This window comes from Musa acuminata, unplaced genomic scaffold (genome assembly GCF_036884655.1).
Source record: "Musa acuminata AAA Group cultivar baxijiao unplaced genomic scaffold, Cavendish_Baxijiao_AAA HiC_scaffold_1104, whole genome shotgun sequence".
Taxonomy (NCBI): Eukaryota; Viridiplantae; Streptophyta; class Magnoliopsida; order Zingiberales; family Musaceae; genus Musa; species Musa acuminata.
The window spans coordinates 385,001-402,085 of record NW_027021317.1 but is presented as its reverse complement, the minus strand read 5'-3'; the positions used below and the strand labels follow the sequence as shown (position 1 = coordinate 402,085).

General features: G+C 46.1%; 2 protein-coding genes across 3 annotated transcripts; both read left to right on the top strand.

Moving 5' to 3' along the window:
* The first annotated feature begins 1,996 nt into the window (after nucleotides 1-1,996).
* LOC135666488 (uncharacterized) lies at nucleotides 1,997-2,725 on the top strand. The gene has a single exon (XM_065178059.1). It carries the CDS (start codon nucleotides 1,997-1,999, stop codon nucleotides 2,723-2,725), a length of 729 nt encoding a protein of 242 aa, XP_065034131.1.
* A 5,847-nt stretch (nucleotides 2,726-8,572) lies between these two features.
* Nucleotides 8,573-12,625, top strand: LOC135666464 (probable protein phosphatase 2C 11). Of its 2 annotated transcripts, none has more exons than XM_065178034.1 (7): nucleotides 8,573-8,735; nucleotides 10,419-10,544; nucleotides 10,662-10,785; nucleotides 10,866-10,942; nucleotides 11,067-11,119; nucleotides 11,821-11,875; nucleotides 12,188-12,625. In XM_065178034.1, exons 1-7 carry the CDS (start codon nucleotides 8,583-8,585, stop codon nucleotides 12,254-12,256), a joined length of 657 nt encoding a protein of 218 aa, XP_065034106.1. In that variant the 5' UTR covers nucleotides 8,573-8,582; the 3' UTR covers nucleotides 12,257-12,625. The 2 variants fall into 2 exon arrangements, with proteins under 2 accessions (XP_065034106.1, XP_065034105.1); XM_065178033.1 differs by having other exon boundaries at nucleotides 12,169-12,625.
* The last annotated feature ends 4,460 nt before the right edge of the window (nucleotides 12,626-17,085 follow it).

Sequence of the window (17,085 nt, the reverse complement as noted above, 5' to 3'; positions counted from 1 at the left end):
TACTTTTTCTTTAATCAAGTTGAAAACACTAATCAAGAATCAAAATTTATAAATCTGATAAATCAAACTCGAGAAAGAACGAACAGAACACAATTGAGAGGGAAACTAGAGGAGAAGAGAGAGATCGGCGTACCTCTAAAGGGCAGAAGATTGCACAAGGAGGAGAAGAGAGAGATCGGCGTTCCTCCACGTTATAGAGCTCATATATATATCATGCAGCGTTCGCTCTTATGGAAAATTATTCCCCGTTAAGTTCTAGAAAGTGTCATTATTTTCCATTATGATGAAATTATTCCCCGTTAAGTTCTAGATTCCCCGTTAAGTTCTAGAAAGTGTCATTATTTCCCATTATGATGTATATTTTTATCATACGACACATTCTTTTCTTATATTTTAGAGATTTTATATTGAAAATGGGTATTTTTGTATTCATTTCCAAATCGATATAATAAGTTATTACCTTATTGCATTAGCAGAGGTTGACTCGCTACTCTGGGCTTGAAGACAAGACTGATTTCTTAGTTGTTTCCGCCACCTTTTCGTGATTCGCCCTCTCTCTTTCTCCGGGGTCGCTGAAGTTATGAGAGTCGGTTCAGGGAGAGTTCAGTTGGTGCAGGCGCAATAAGCAAGACGTGTTAACGTAAGAGTCACTTCATGCCCGATGGTGAAATCCACATACACGTGTCCACAAATCAACTATCCCCATTGATAAGGGTAAAAATGGCGATGTAATGCGCCATGACGTCAGTCATACCTGGGCGACGTCCTGCCCGAGGAAATGCGTATTAACGCCAACTTGATATGCGCCAGCGTCACTCGCTCCCAGACAACGACTGAATCGTCTGACCCCGCGCGCTCGGCCGAGGTAGAGGGGGACGTCGGCCGAAGCTCGCCCATACCCTATGACAGTTCGGTTCTCCACGCAACCCCAGTGGCGATGTCAGACGCCATCGGAGGTACAGTCCTACTCCTGCTGGAAGCCACATCAGGTAACATCAAACTCATCTATAAATACCCTAGAGTTCTAAACGAACAAGGGGAGAAAAGACAAGCACAACGCACTCGGAGGCATCTCTTCCTCCAAAACCTTCTCCACATCGCTGACTTGATCATCGGAGGGGTCGGGCCGAGCTTCCGACCCGACCTGTGTGCAGGTGCGAGACGACGTCGCCTCTTCCCGATGCTGCCTCAAGGGACGCCACGTAAGATCCCCGCCATTCGGACCCCCCGAACAAGCCGCGTCGGCCCCAAGGCCACGGCTAAAAAAGTTGTTTACACCAACAGATTGGCGCTAGAAGGAGGGCCTGTCCGAATGTCGAACGATCTGCGAATCCACTCTGACGAACCCGTGGCTGTCGGGCCGCCCACGATGACCACTCCGGGGGAACACCCCCCACACGATGGATCCCGAGACGAACATCTCGCCGCAACGTCAGAACGCTAATGACGGTTGTTCAATGACCCGAGCTTGTCACCTCCCGATGGCGCACACACAGGCCCATCGCCGGTATCATCCGAGGCCTTTCACGACCTCGCTCATCAAGTCCGAGCTCTGACGGGCATGGTGCAGACCATCATCCCGCTCGTCTCCCAACCGACACCCCCGCATATGACCCGACCTTTGCAACAACAGGAGGCCCCCACTAGGACTCATGTGCCACTTCCCGAGCTCCCCACTCCGCCTCAGAATCCGATAGCCCAGCCCGGGAACCGGGAGGCGGAAGACACGGCGAGTCGCCCCGAGCCCGACGCTCCATCTGCCGACTCGACAAATGCCCTGCGGGCCCAGTTGCGCCTCGTTAGTCAACGACTCGACGAAGTACAATAGGAAGTCTGTAAGTCAAAAGGAGAGCTCGGGGCGGACGGATAGCAAGGATCCCCGTTCGTCCCCGAGATACAAGATCAAGCGATTCCCCCGCATTTCCGGCTCCCTTCGCTGGATCCATATGACGGCACCGCTGACCCAGCGGACCATGTTGCCGCTTTTCACACCCAGATGGCGCTATATGGGACTTCTGATGCCTTGATGTGCAAGACATTCCCAACAACCCTACGGGGGCCAGCCCGCGTGTGGTACAGCGACCTGAAGGTCGGGACCATCGCCTCCTTCGACCAACTTGCCAGAAGTTTCGAGCTCACCTTCCTGGCTTACGCTCGACCAAAGCCGTCTATGGCGTTGCTCCTCGGACTCAACCAAAGGGAGGACGAGCCCCTCTCTCATTTCGTGAACCGCTTTACGACACAAATTCGGGGACTGTCCGACGCTCACCCCTCTCTGTTGATACAGGCATTCATGGTAGGCCTGCGGCCTTCCAGGTTCTTTTGGTCTCTTGTGGAGCGACCCCCCACCGCGGTGCCCGAAATGCTTCAGCGTGCAAGCCAATTTATCGCCGTCGAGACATGGATGGCCGGGAGGCGGGAGGAGCACAAAAAGGTTAAGTCGGAGCCGCCCCAGCAGCAACAACCCGCCGCGTCCCGGCATAAGATGGACAGACCCGACCCAAGGCCTCCTCTCCCTGCCTTGAACTCGTCCCGAACAGAAATATTACTCCACATAAGGGAGAAGGGACTACTCAAAGATCCTCACCCGATGAGGAGCCCGCAAGAGCTTGCAGACCGATCAAAATATTACCGCTTCCATCGGCAGCATGGGCATGACACCGAACAGTGTCGTGAATTGAAAAAGCAGATCGAGGAACTCATTCGTAGAGGGCATCTTGGCTAGTACCTTCGACCGGACAAGGAGCTGTCGCCACGCCCAGAGGGCCCCATCGAGCGACACGTCGACTTAATAGCTGGCGGTCCTACATCTGGCGGAGGTTCCATGACGGGAAGAAAGGCATACGCCAGAGCCGCCCAGACCGAAGCTCCCAGACACGGGCTTGAGCCCGAGATCACTTTCCCGACCGGAGCCTCCGAACAACCCGAGCATGACGACGCGCTTGTGATATCGGCCAGGATCGCCAATGCACAAGTAAGAAGGATCATGGTCGATACCAGAAGCTCAGCCGACATACTTTACTTTGACGCCTTCCAGAAGCTCGGCTTGTCTAGGGAGAATATGAAGCTGATGTGCTCGGCGCTCACTGGATTTATCGGGGATTCAATCTCGCCGCTGGGGGCTATCACTCTGCCCTTAACCTTAGGGGCCCCGCCAAGGTCGAAGACAGTAATAACCACTTTTCTAGTGATCGACCTCCCCACCGCGTACAACGCCATCCTCGGCCGACCAACCCTCAACAAGGTCAGAGCCGTCGTCTCAACTTACTACCAAACTATCAAGTTCTCAACTCACGTCGGGGTCGGGGAAGTCACGGGAAGCCCCCGAGAGTCCAGGCACTGCTACCTGACCGTCGTCTCGTTACACAAGAGGGCAAGGGTCGAACCACCGCTGGAGGATCCCAGGGAGACGAAGAACCGACCCCCCATCCTGAGCCAAGGGGATCCACCGTCGACGTACCACCGCTAGAAGCTCGGCCTGATCAGACGGTCAAGATCGGTTCGGAGCTGCCCGAGAGGGAACGAAAGCAGCTCGTCGGCCTCCTGCGGGAAAACGCCGACATCTTCTCTTGGTCCCCATCTGATATGATGGGCGTCGATCCGGAGGTTGCACAACATCGCCTCAACATTTCGCCTGATGCTCGCCCGGTAAAACAGAAACCCAGACGGCAGGCCCCTGATCGGCAACTCGCCATACGAGGAGAAGTGGGCCGACTCTTAGCGGTAGGCTTCATAGAAGAAGCCAGGTACCCACAATGGCTATCCAATGTAGTCCTCGTGAAAAAAATCCAATGTGCGTTGATTACACCAGTCTCAACAATGCATGCCCAAAAGACTGCTACCCCCTTCCGAAGGTCGACCAGTTGGTCGACTCGACGGCTGGACACGCCCACCTCTCCTTTATGGATGCCTTCTCGGGATACAACCAAATCAGAATAGTGCCCGAAGACCAAGAGCATACAGCCTTTCTCACCGACCAAGGGGTATACTTTTACAAGGTCATGCCTTTCGGGTTAAAAAATGCTGGGGCAACATACCAGAGAACAGTGAACAAAATGTTCGCCCATCAGATCGGGCGGAACATGGAAGTTTACGTGGACGACATGATTGTAAAAAGCCAAGAGGCGGGAGCCCACCTTGCCGACCTGACCGAGGCATTCGCCACACTACGCAAGTTCGGCATGCGACTGAACCCCGCGAAGTGTGCTTTTGGCGTCACCTCGGGGAAGTTCCTCGGGTTCATCATTCACGAAAGAGGAATTGACGTCAACCCAGAGAAGGTCCAGGCAATCATCGACATGCAGTCGCCTCGGACGATCAAAGACCTGCAGCACCTCAACGGGAGGCTCGTCGTCATGTCTCGTTTCCTCGCCCGGTCGGGCGATCGCTGCGTCCCCTTCTTCAGGGCGCTAAAGAGCCCAAAGAATTTTCAGTGGACGGCGGAGTGCGAGGAAGCCTTCAAACAAATAAAGCAGAACTTGGCCAACCTCCCCCGGCTTGCCTCAGTTTCTCCCTGTGAGAAGCTGGGCCTCTACCTGGCTGCCTCCCAGCACACAGTCAGTTCCATTCTGATCAAAGAAAATTCCGACGAACAGCTTCTGATCTACTATGTCATCCATGTCCTAAGCGGGCTCGACGAGCATTACCTGCCGATTGAGAAGCTCGCGCTCGCGCTTGTGCTGTCAACCCGGAAGTTACGCCCCTATTTCCAGGCTCACCCGGTGGAGGTCATCACCGACCAACCGCTTCGGTAAGTCTTATCTAAATTTGATGTTGCAGGGTGGCTCCTCAAATGGGCGGTGGAGCTCAGCGAACATGACATACGATACGTGCCCAGGACCGCCATTAAAGTCCAGTCCGTGGTCGACTTCATCGCTGAATTAACCCAGGTCGCGGACGGGGATCTCGTGCAACCTCCCGAAGCATGGGTCCTACACGTGGACGGATCGGCCAATTCAAAGGGTGCCGGCGCAGGGCTTGTGCTGCTAGCTCCCGACGGACGCTTGTTCGAGCGCTCCCTCCGCTTTGGGTTCTAAGCCACCAATAACGAGGCAGAATACAAGACGCTCTTGGCAGGACTCGGGTTGGCCCTCGAAATGCAAGTGGCTACCATACACGTCCTCACCGACTCGCAGCTGGTAGCCGAGCAACTCAGTGGCGAATACGAGGCTCGGGACCCAACCATGGCAAAGTACCTAGCACAGGTGAGGAACCTAATCGCCAAATTCCCTCATTTTACATTATCTAATATTCCGAGGGAAGAGAACGGGCGGGCCGACGCGCTAGCTAGGCTGGCGTCAAGGCCGGCCTCTGAAGCCCGGCCCGAGGTCGAGGAGCTCCCCGCCCGTGCATTCGAAATAGCAGCTGCGGCCTCAGGCAGCATGCCGACCACATGGGTACATGAGCTACTACGCTTTAAACGAGACGGGACCCTTCCTCCCAACGAGGTTGCGGCTCGGCACCTGCGTCATACGCATGCGTGGTACTCCGAGGTGAGTGGACGTCTCTATAAGCGGTCCTTCACATACCCCCTCCTACGATGTTTGGAGCTCGACGAAGCTCAGACGGTTCTGGCCGAGATCCACGAGGGAGTCTGCGGGGAACACATCGGCGGGCGAACCCTGGCACACAAAATACTTTGCTAAGGTTACTACTGGCCGACCATGTGCCGGGACGCGAAGGCTTATGTGCAGCGGTGCAGTTCTTGCCAAAAACACGCCCGCACGCCCCAGCAGTCGGTGGTCCCACTCACCCCCATCGATTGCGCATGGCCATTCGCGCAGTGGGGTTTGGACCTGCTCGGACCCTTCCCGCCAACCGCAGGTCAGCGGAAGTACATCATCGTGGGAGTGGATTTTTTCACGAAGTGGGTTGAGGCCGAACCGTTGGCGACGATAGCGGAGCGTCAAATTGAAAAGTTCGTGTGGAGGAACCTGGTGACCCAGTTCGGCCTGCCCAAAACCATCATTACTGATAACGGGCCTCAGTTCACCGGTAGAAGATTCCGGGAATTCTGTGACAGCCACGGTATCAAGCTAAGGTTCAGCTCGGTGGCTTACCCTCAGACGAACGGGCTAGCGGAGGTAACCAATCGGTCCATTCTAGACGGGCTCAAAAGAAGGGTGTCCGTAGCCCGATCGGCCTGGACGGACGAACTCCCAAGCGTCTTATGGTCATTACGCACCACCCCCAAGATCGCGATTGGAGAGTCCCCCTACAGCCTAGCGTTCGGAACCGAAGCTGTCCTGTCGCCCGAGGTAGCCATTGCCACCCTTCGAGCAAGAAACTATGATGAGGAAACCTCAAACGAAGGACTTCGAGCCAGCCTCGACATGCTCGAGGAGCGACGCGCCGACGCGCACTTAAAGGCTCTCTCGTATAAAAGAGCTGTTGCAAAGGTCTACAATAGGAAGGTATGACCCCGACCAATTAAGTTAAACGACCTAGTCCTGCGCAAGACCGAGGTCAGTGACTTGACCCGAGCAAGGGGGAAGCTGGCTCTCAAATGGGAAGGACCTTATCGGGTCGTCGAGGTAATCCGACCGGGTACGTACCAGCTCGCGACAATGGAGGGTTCTTCTTTGCCGAGAACATGGAACGTCCAGAACCTTAAGAAGATTTTCGTCTGAGAAAGAAGAAGCTTTTTTTTCTTTTTCGCCTAGTGAAAGAAGAAGCTTTTCGTCTAAAAAAGAGGAAGTCTTTCGTCCAAGGAAAAAGAAAATTTTCTTTCGAAGAAGAAGAAGATGAGCAAATACACGAGAGAAGAGAAAACCTTCTTTTATTTCAAGAAAAAGACAACTTACAAGACTTGACCCCGACTTATAGGACTTGACTCCGACTTACAGGACCCTACCCCCGACCCACAGACCGACCAACACCTCGGAGACAAAACACTCCTCTCATTCCTGTGGGGGGTCCGGCCGGTCGTCGAAAGGAACGTCCTCGGGCATATCCACCTCAAGATCCTCGGGATGGGAGGTAAAGGGATCCTCCTCCACCTCGAGGCCTGGGAGGCGTGAATGGAAGCGGGCCGTGGCGATCCGATATCCATATTTAAAAGAAACCCGCCCCGTACACGTCAGCCCGAGTTCGAACCCCTCGGACTTCTTGTAAGTCGCTATTAATTCTCGGTCCTTCTCGGGTCGGAGACGAGCCTCCTCGGCAAGCGCCTCAGAAGCCGCCCTCGCCTCCACCTTCGCCTCCTCTAGTTTTTTGCTGAGGGTGCCCGCCTCCGTCTTCAACAAACGAAGCTCGGTCCGCTCTAGCCTTATAGTTTTTTAGAGGTCGTTATTCATGGTCTTGGACGCCTTGAGCTCCGACTTGAGACGGGCCGCCTCCACCTCCGCTTCCGCCGCGCGCTTCCCAGCAGCCGCCATGGCCTCCGGCCCAGCTCCGGCTCGAGCCTCCTCGACCTGTCGGCGAAGCTCGGCGTTGCGCCTGATAAGGTCCCCAATGACCCGGCCGGCGTCGCGCACCCTGTCCATCAGGGCCGTCGCGTAATGGAGACCCTGTAGGAAAAAAGTCGGGTCAGGAATAACAGCGTCAGGGGAGCAGCCTCGAGGTGGGAGGAGAAGCATTTACCCAAACCAAGGACTTGGCAGACTTATCAAGGAGAGCCCCCGAGGGCTGAGTGTACAGATCCCGAGCCACGTCGGGATGTAGAGCCCCTCGGAGAAAGGCCGCGGAGGAGTCCCCTCCGGCCCACACCTTGTCCCCCCGGGACAGACCTCCCAAGCGGGCAACCAAGGGATCGCCTGCCTCCCCGGTCGCGATCTCGCCCACCATTCGCGCCAGGAACGGCTCCTCGTCCCTGGTAGTTAACCGGCACAGGTCGTGCACGCTGGGAGGGCGAGGGCCCTTCCCAGCCACCTGTTGGCTGGACCCGGCCTCACCTCGAGAGGGACCCGCTTCAGTCCCCGCGGGAGCCGCTGCCTTCGCCTTCTTCCGAGGGCGCACGGCCTCGACCTACAGCGGAGCGCCCTCCGAGCCGGGCAGCGGGTCGACCGGCGTCGCTGAAGGCAGAGTCGGAGGCGCCTGACCGCCTAGGAGTGATCGGAGATTCACCATCTATACAGAAAACAGGGAAAGCGTGTCAGCACCAAGATTAAGCCCTGGCATGTCCGAACTGAAACACTACTAACGTACCCCGAGGCATCGGACTAAGGCCCGCCTCGACCGGCCACCACTTGGTCATGCTCCAGAGGACCTAGGAGCTGGGGAGAACCTCTTTGAGCCTCCCCAGATCTCGGCACTCTGCCTCGCTCAGGGTCGGAACGGTATTATCGATCGCCTTTGCGGACCACCGTACTCCGAAGCCCCAATCCCTTGCCCGACTAACATAAAAGAATCTCTCCTTCCACCCTTTGTTGTTAGAAGGCCCCCCCCCCCCAACTCGGAACCCTTCCCGGGTGGATAGAAAGTATCCCCCGAGCCCCTTGGAGAGGCGATAACAAGAACGAAACAGGTTGAGGGTGCTAGTCATAGGTGCCCAGCAAGCCAATCACGTGAGTGATGACACGTGTGACTTGATACAGAATCTTTTTGCTTATTATCTTTTTGCTTGATTCTTGTTTTGATTCAGAATGGATGAGATGATGAAAGGACAGAGAGGATGGAGGGAATTAGCTGTACTGGGGGACAAAATGGACAAGTTCACAGGTTTAATTGAAGGATTGATATGGTCCCCAAGGGGTGGTTATTCCAGTGAACATTTAGATGAATGGGCATATGAGGAGGTGATATATTACTCTGATGATCTTCTTTAACTTTGTTCAAGATGTTATATTGTTTCATTTAATATGCTGGGGATGCCATATCTTGAATACTTTGCTTGTTTTGTTTTTGGAAGGATTGTCTTTTAATTATGTGGGTCTGAAGTTCCTTTTGTGCTGTAATATATGTGCACGAATGAAGAATCCAAAAAAAGTACAGCTGTGGAGTCTGTGAAAGCATTTTTCTTTGTCATCCATCTTAGTTGTATTTTATATAATGGTTGAATTGTTCTCAGGGAAGCCAAAGTTTCAAGATTTTTTTTTTAATACCTAAATGAGCTGTTGAAGCTATAAAAGGATGGGAAAGTATTTTAGGAGATTTTGGCTGAAGCCAACTTTTCAACAGTAGTTGTTTGATTTGTTTGAGCTGTCTCTGCAGTTGACAAAGTGTTTTACAATGTTTAGGGTCTTGGTTGTCAAGGAATTGTATAACATGTTTTTCGGATGAAAATTTAAAATGTTGTGCTGTTGTTGAAGATAGAAATACAAACTTTGAGAAAGGAGGGGCAGTACATTGGGAAGAGGGATCAAAGGAGTGAAAGAACAGAGAAAGAGATTGAGAGATAATTGAGCTCTAATTTTCCCACGATATGTCACACCTCAAACTGACTTCTGTGGTTTGTGATATTGCTGTAGGTCACTTGTCTGGGTTTGGCCTCTCCTAAAATTGAACATGTCCATTAAAGTTGTTCCTTTGGCCTATAATTCACTTGGTCTGAAGTGTCTGATGAGTCCTTGTTCATCAGATTTCCCTGTTTGGAAGTTGGTTGCTTTTATATGTCCAATATAAGTGAGAAGCACAAGATTATGCATTTACTTTTTTCACATGAAATTTCTGAATTTTGTTTTGACAGAGATTTTATAAAGCTAAAATATTGTGATGGTAAAGATGTAGAAATGAAATGCTTCATAGAACATACATTTTAGAAAAAGGTCTATCCGTATTGCAAACCCAGATTTGTTGGGTAATTACCAGAACAGTGTGATACTTTAAAATATACTACATGCGTATACTTATGTTAACTTAAGACGTACTAGTTTTTGGTGTGTACCAGGTATGTCACTTCAATTCGAGTTTCATGGAACAAAAATTATTATTCAAAGTTAGGAGTATATGATGCATAATAGAGGAAAAAGGAGACTGATTCTTATTGGCAGGTGCAGAACTTAAATCGTGTATCATCTTTGCATTATATTCCTAAATTTTGTTAGAAGGCTTATATTTATGTACACAAGGCTTCTATACAGACTGAGGCAATTTGTATGTTATCTTGCACTACTAATTTACTATGGTATGTATACTCAATATCTGGCAAAAATGGTAGAAGAATTTGGCAAGTGATTGTTTGTTGTTTTTCTAATTTTCATATGTTCCCACCATAAATTTTCTAAATATTACATACATGCTGAATATAAATTAGAGTGGTAGAAAATGCATTAGTATTAATTACCTTGTCCTAGTTTCTAAAGTTTTGTCATATTGGTTCCTTTTTTTCTGTGTCCATTGTCCTTGTCCATGTTTCATACTCAAGATCTTGTTCTTGTCGGTGCTAGTTGTTAGACTGAATCTTGAAAAGGCGTAAAGTACTATTTGCAAGTTAAGTGGATCCATTAGGAATCTTGTGACTCAAAAGAACTCTTTGTCAGGGACCACATTCTGATTTCTCTGGACCGACATCTGGAAGCACAGCTTGTGTGGCAGTCATCAGAAACAACCAACTCATTGTTGCAAATGCTGGTGATTCTCGTTGTGTACTCTCGAGGAAGGGTCGGGTTTGTCACTAAGAGAATCTCTTTCTACTGATTTGTGTTTTCATGTGCTTCAAAATTACATCATAGACAAAAAATATGCCTCAATTGTGTAGTCTTACTTCTGTTTGTTCTCTATAGGCAATTAGTTTGTCAACAGACCACAAACCATATCTTGTTGAGGAGAAGGAAAGGATCGTAAAAGCAGGTGGTTTTATTCAAGCAGGACGAATAAATGGAAGCTTAAACCTCACTAGAGCAATTGGTACTTCCTCAGTGTTTTTTAATAAAATTTGTAGGCTGCCTTATCATATGTTTTACTCTTGAGAAGCAAACTTATGGCAGGCGACATGGAATTCAAGCAAAATAAGTTTTTACCTGCTGAGAAGCAAGTTGTGACATGCAATCCAGACATAAACATTGTGAGTATACCACAGTTCCGCTTCCAATAGTGATTAAATTTAGAACCATTTGAACTATGATCCACCATATTATCATGAGTTCTATTATAAATCTCGGTATGTCATTTGTTGGCCTTCGCTGTAGGTGGAGCTATGCGATGATGATGAATTTCTCATTTTAGCATGTGATGGAGTCTGGTATGCCTTTTCAGCACCTCTTTAGCAATTGTAAATCCAAGACAACTAAATCTACTATAACTATTCTTATAATGAGATTTCCAACAATCATATATATCGTGTTTCAATTGCAACATTGACATGCCTTCATTTAAATAGTTGATAGACCATAAGCCACGGTTATAATGTTATCAATACTCTAGTGTCCATCCACAATTTAAAGAAGATAGTAATACTATTGTCTTTCATGTTTCTAGCACATCGAAGTATCAAACTACTCACACTAAATTATATGTTTATAATTCATAATAAATTTCTCAGCTATTTGTGTGCCTATGAATTCTCTTCTCTTACAAATAGAACAGTTGATGTATATTAAATTAGAGCTCAATAGCGGCAAAAGATTCATTGGATAGTATCAGTCAAGTGTTTGTGTTTGAACATTCAGCATTATTTTGTCTATGTACTTCATTGGACTGTAATAAATTTCTCATGTTTGGTTATTACCTGTTGTGCCGTTATCATCATCATCTACCAGTTCAAGAATTATGTTTCATTGTGGCTTATAACATTTATAACCGTAAGGTGTTTTTCTACATAGTCGAGTGCTCCTTGCTTAGAGATTCTAATAGAATCAGATTGAGAACTCATGCTTGCCATAGTATGTGTCCATTTGAAATACTCGTGTACTTATAGGTGTCTATTCTGATACTTTTTACCAGGGATTGCATGATAAACCAGCAACTGGTGGATTTCATCACTGAGCATATAAAAACGGTGAGGACCTTATTCTATGTTATTTTTTGATCACTTTAAGAGTATCTTTCTCGGAACCTTATGTCCAACATAAACCAATTATCCGAAGCTGTAACGTCAGTGACCTTGATTGAGGCTAACTTCAACACTTGATGGTCTCAGTAACCGAGCTCATGAAATGGACTTTTGTTTTTTGGCCAAATAGTGTATCTTAGGCTTTATACATAATGGAATAAAGCAGTTTTATTTGCCAGAAGTATATTTTGTTTTATTTATCATAATACTTTTTCTGGTGCCTATGTTGCTAACTGCAGGAGAGCTGCCTGTCTGCAGTATGTGAAAGAGTGTTGGACCGGTGTCTGGCACCATCCACCATTAGTGAAGAGGGATTGGACAACATGACGATGATACTGGTGCAATTTAATAAGCCGATCAGACCTGATGCTCCTCATACATAAAAATGATGATATGCTGGGTGAGACTGAAGTTCCAAGTGATCCTTCTATCCTGCTGTAGATTTGAAGTGTGTTGTACATAGCAATATATCCTCTTGAAGGTTGTAGCGTATACATTTGGACAAATCATCATATGGCAGTGAATTAGTTGCGGGTGATCCCAAAGTTCCCATCTTTAACCCGATAGTTAGTATCGAATGTATAAAGCACTATTCATTTGGTTTACGGAGTGCTGAAGAACTAAATGGTTGACTTTACTCTTCTCATATGACATGATGACCTATGGATAAAATCGCATGATGTGTATTTTCTTAAATTGCCTGACAATGTGTTGGTTTTTGTGGAGACAAAAGTCAGATATCTTCTTTTCTTTCAAATGCAACCTTAGTGAGGAAGACTTGATTCTCGAGACCTTAAAATAAATACAATCACAAACCTTACCACACACATTAGATGTGGAATTATTTTTTTAATATTATAATATGTTCACTGTTGCAAAAAATTTCATTCAGTTGTAAGTTTAAATAGCCTCTATTACTGAGAAGTATCAGCAAAGCCAGATTTGTGGTAGAATCAACTTATTGTTTATTGAACAAGCAAACGGCACTAGAACTTTGATGCTCGAGCTCAACAAGCTATGCAACATGTGGTAGATCGAAAGCTAGGGCAGAAAGATGTGGTAGATCGAATGCTAGGGTTGCAAGTCAAGGTAGAAAGTGTAACGTTGAAAGAAACGCAGCCTCTACTCAATTCATAAATTCCAAGAAGCTTATTGTTTACCGGATTCTATATTCTATTGTGCACGCTAGAGTCACTACTAGTCTATTTGCCGTTGTGCGTTGAGCCAGCAGTAACCAGTGTTTTACTACACCATTCTATCTATATTAAAGGATAGCGATAGAATCTTCAAGGATAGCGATATTCTCTCTTCAAGGAGTCGGGGTGCGAAAGAGCAAGCAGCGGGAATAGACAAGCAAACTTCTTGTCGCCGGTGCATAAGCTGACTATGGGTGCTCTAACACTTATAGGATGGGGTGCGAGTTCCACTTGCCTGCGTGTTCTTTCGCCTAAGTGTATTAGGGGTGAGTCTTCAATCCTTTCTTTCAACCTTTCTTTCTACTGCTTGAGACTGAATTTCATGGACTTGCAACTTTCTACGGCTTTAGATACGAAACCTTCTATTTTCTACTTCTTGAGCATCTACTATACTTTCCACTTAACGAGATACCTTCTACTTGACTTGATACTCAACTGGATACTTGGGTAGAGGGGAACTAATGCGTTGGGTCACGCCAGCTTTGACTTGATCTCGCGCTCAGAAATGAGTAGGATAACTATAGCTACAACTTGATTATTGGCAAGTTGGGTAGAGGGGAACTAATGCGTTGGGTCTCGCCAGCTTTGACTTGATCTCGCGCTCAGAAATGAGTAGGATAACTATAGCTACAACTTGATTATTGGCAAGTTGGGTAGAGGGGAACTAATGCGTTGGGTCTCGCCAGCTTTGACTTGATCTCGCGCTCAGATATGAGTAAGATAACTATAGCTACAACTTGATTATTGGCAAGTTGGGTAGAGGGGAACTAATGCGTTGGGTCTCGCCAGCTTTGACTTGATCTCACGCTCAGAAATAAGTAGGATAACTATAGCTACAACTTGATTATTGGCAAGTTGGGTAGAGGGGAACTAATGCGTTGGGTCTCGCCAGCTTTGACTTGATCTCGCGCTCAGAAATGAGAAGGATAACTATAGCTACAACTTGATTATTGGCAAGTTGGGTAGAGGGGAACTAATGCGTTGGGTCTCGCCAGCTTTGACTTGATCTCGCGCTCAACCTTTAATTCCGAACCGGGGCCGTCGTACCTCTTTCATCCGAATCTCTTTCCACTCAACATTACATACAACTAACTATCTATCGACCACCACAATTCATCTGATTCCCGGCATGCGAGAGAAGTTCTCATTCCTCTCTCATCGGCGAAGAACGACAGCAGAACCACTTTTTCCAGGGCCACCCACATCTTATCCATCTGCCGAAAGAGGGTACCGTAAGCAATACGAGCAAGCAATCAATGCCTCCCCTGGAACCTGACCTAACAGTTGATCCCGAACCGTGGGAAGATAGCACTCTTTATCCATGGAGTATTATTCCCCAGCTTTACGTACGAGTCGATCTTTAACGAAAAGAGGAAGGTCAAAGGAAGTGTGCTTTGACCATGAGACATGTACAACCTAGTTAGCGAACAAGCAAGAGAGACGAAAACAGCTGCTGTTCTACCCCCATCTCTCTCGCATCTCTCTCCATCTTTCAGCCCTTTTACAAAGTTGACTTTTGAGGAAGGGTGAGTGCTGTTATTCATCATGCATTCATATAGAGATTTGAAATAGTCTCCTCGAGACGATTGGACTCAATATTTTGTTCTTTTCTATTGGTAATTACAATAAGCTCAATGCTTAGAGAAACATTAGGATATGATTTGAAGTACACTAATCCCACCAAATACAATTGTGCAAGTGTTCACTTGGCTCCGCTCCAACTTCTCATTCATGTGGAGCTCATGCTTCCTCTTCTCGGACCATCCTTTGCCGTCTCGTCTATCTTCTGGTCCAACTCCTTGATCCTTTCCTCGCTGAACGTGTAGGTATCCGCTCCATGTGTCGCCAACGAATGCGTGGCGTTCCTTGTGCTAGTTCGACCTGTAGGACTAATGGCAACCAGGGAGGGGAGGAGGACACCGACTCCGAAAGTGCGTTTCAAAGATTTCTTCCTCTCATCACCGAACGGTAGCGCCAACCAAGGCATGCCGGAGAAGAACTCCTCAAAGGAATCCTGATCCTTGTCCATGGAGATGTTAACCACCTCGAAAGCACTGCCCATGCGCTTGATCTTGTGATATTCCTCGATCATATGAGGAAGAAATCTACGGCATGTACCGAACCGGCGAGCCGAGAAGAAGAGAAGGATGGTCTTGCCAACAAGCTCCTTCATTATTGTTTATAATGATTCATAAATTTATATATGATATATGAGTTTCAAGCATATTATCATATCATATGAAAATATAAATATGTAACGATCGATGATATCTAGGATACAAACAACAACGTCTTATTTGAAAGTGATTTGGTGATATATATTGTTGATAGAGTAAAGCCTGTCTGCCTGCTAGTTGCTAGTTATAAGAAGCATGAGTAGCAGAAAGCACATGGATTATGCTTCAGATAGTAATCTCTATAGATAATTCGGTTGACTAGGCTCGAGCGGCACAGTTAATAATAAGGATTTGCAGCAAATTGTGTTCAATCTCTGAGTCTGCTAGTCTATCAAAATGCATCTTTATATATTTGTTTGGGCATAGTATCTCTAAGAATGTATGCTTGCAATGAACATTTGTTTGGTCTTTATATATTTGGATGTGTGAAGTTATATCCTGTATTTGCAAGTGAAAATCCAACATTGTTGTGCTTGTTAAATCCAAACTTTCGACATCTGTATCAGACATTAGGACTGCAGATGATGCTTTCATGATCCTCTCAGCTGCATTCATAAGATAGAGAAATAGAAGAGTGAAACTAGGAAGCTACACTTTAAATGAAGTTCTAGAAGTACTAATCCTTTTATTGATAAATTGGTGCACATCTAAAAGTTAACACTTGCACAATTGTATTTGGTGAGATTAGGTAAGACTATTCCTAATTTAACCCAATCTAGGCATAGTTGACACCCAAGGGACCTGATCTCACTTAGATGATCATTAATTAAATTGTCTTATATGGTTTGGGAATGCAATTCAACCTAAAATGTAGCCCCATATTAGCAAGATGGTTAAGCATCATCATCTTGTTTGCTATCGCATGAAAAAATGCATCAAGATAGTAGCTGAAGCTGATTTAGTTTTTATGTGTTGCTCTTTCTTTAATCAAGTGAATGCTTCCATTGGTGTCTATTAGGCTTAATTTTACATGCAAAAACAAGTTGCTTGACAATAAAAATATTTTACATGTAAAAATATTTTACATGCAAAATCAATAAAAATATTTTAGAAACTTTAAAACAAAAATAATGATCATCTATATATATTTTAAATTTATTTTTGAAGATTTTTAAATGCTTAAAAATCTTATATATTATTTTTACATTTTTATAATAATATATGAATATCACTAGTATATTATTTGTTATTTCTAATTATGGTTTATATTTTTTATATTTTCATAAAAAATAAAAAATAATGATCATATGAGATTTTGCATGATACTGATCATGTTTTGATCTAATGCATTTTATTCTTTGTTTCTCTCAGAATACTAAATTAAACTTTGTGAGTTAAAAGTATGATTTGTTATTTTAGTTGGAGTTAAAATCTTAAATTCACAATCTATAAATAAAAACTCATGTAATACTTTATGCATATAATGAGGAGGGAGAGATCAAAAAAAAAAAAAAACCTCAAATTAGTCCTAGAGATTATAAAATTTTAATTTAATAAGGGTTTTTAACTTTAAATCTTTTATATTTTGCTCGATACTCTCTTCTATGATTTCTTAATACCCAACATTTTATCAAGAGATTTCTCAACATGATACTAGAGAGCTTTTTGAATTTTTCTATCATTTAAGGAATTTGGGTTTATAATATTTTAGTAAAAATAGAAAAAATGTCCCAAAAAAAACACACACACACACACAATTAAGAAGAAGTTAAATAATGGATAGATAAAGCTGAAATCTTCAAACAGACGAGTTGGTAGCGTCCATTAGTTGTGGATGCTTCTT

Coding starts and splice junctions, on each gene's coding strand:
- LOC135666488 (XM_065178059.1), top strand. CDS start 1,997: ATGGCGCTATATGGGACTTCTGATGCCTTGATGTGCAAGACATTCCCA.
- LOC135666464 (XM_065178033.1), top strand. CDS start 8,583: ATGGATGAGATGATGAAAGGACAGAGAGGATGGAGGGAATTAGCTGTA. Junction 10,545..10,661: donor TACTCTCGAGGAAGGGTCGG/GTTTGTCACTAA, acceptor TGTTCTCTATAG/GCAATTAGTTTGTCAACAGA. Junction 10,786..10,865: donor AAACCTCACTAGAGCAATTG/GTACTTCCTCAG, acceptor AACTTATGGCAG/GCGACATGGAATTCAAGCAA.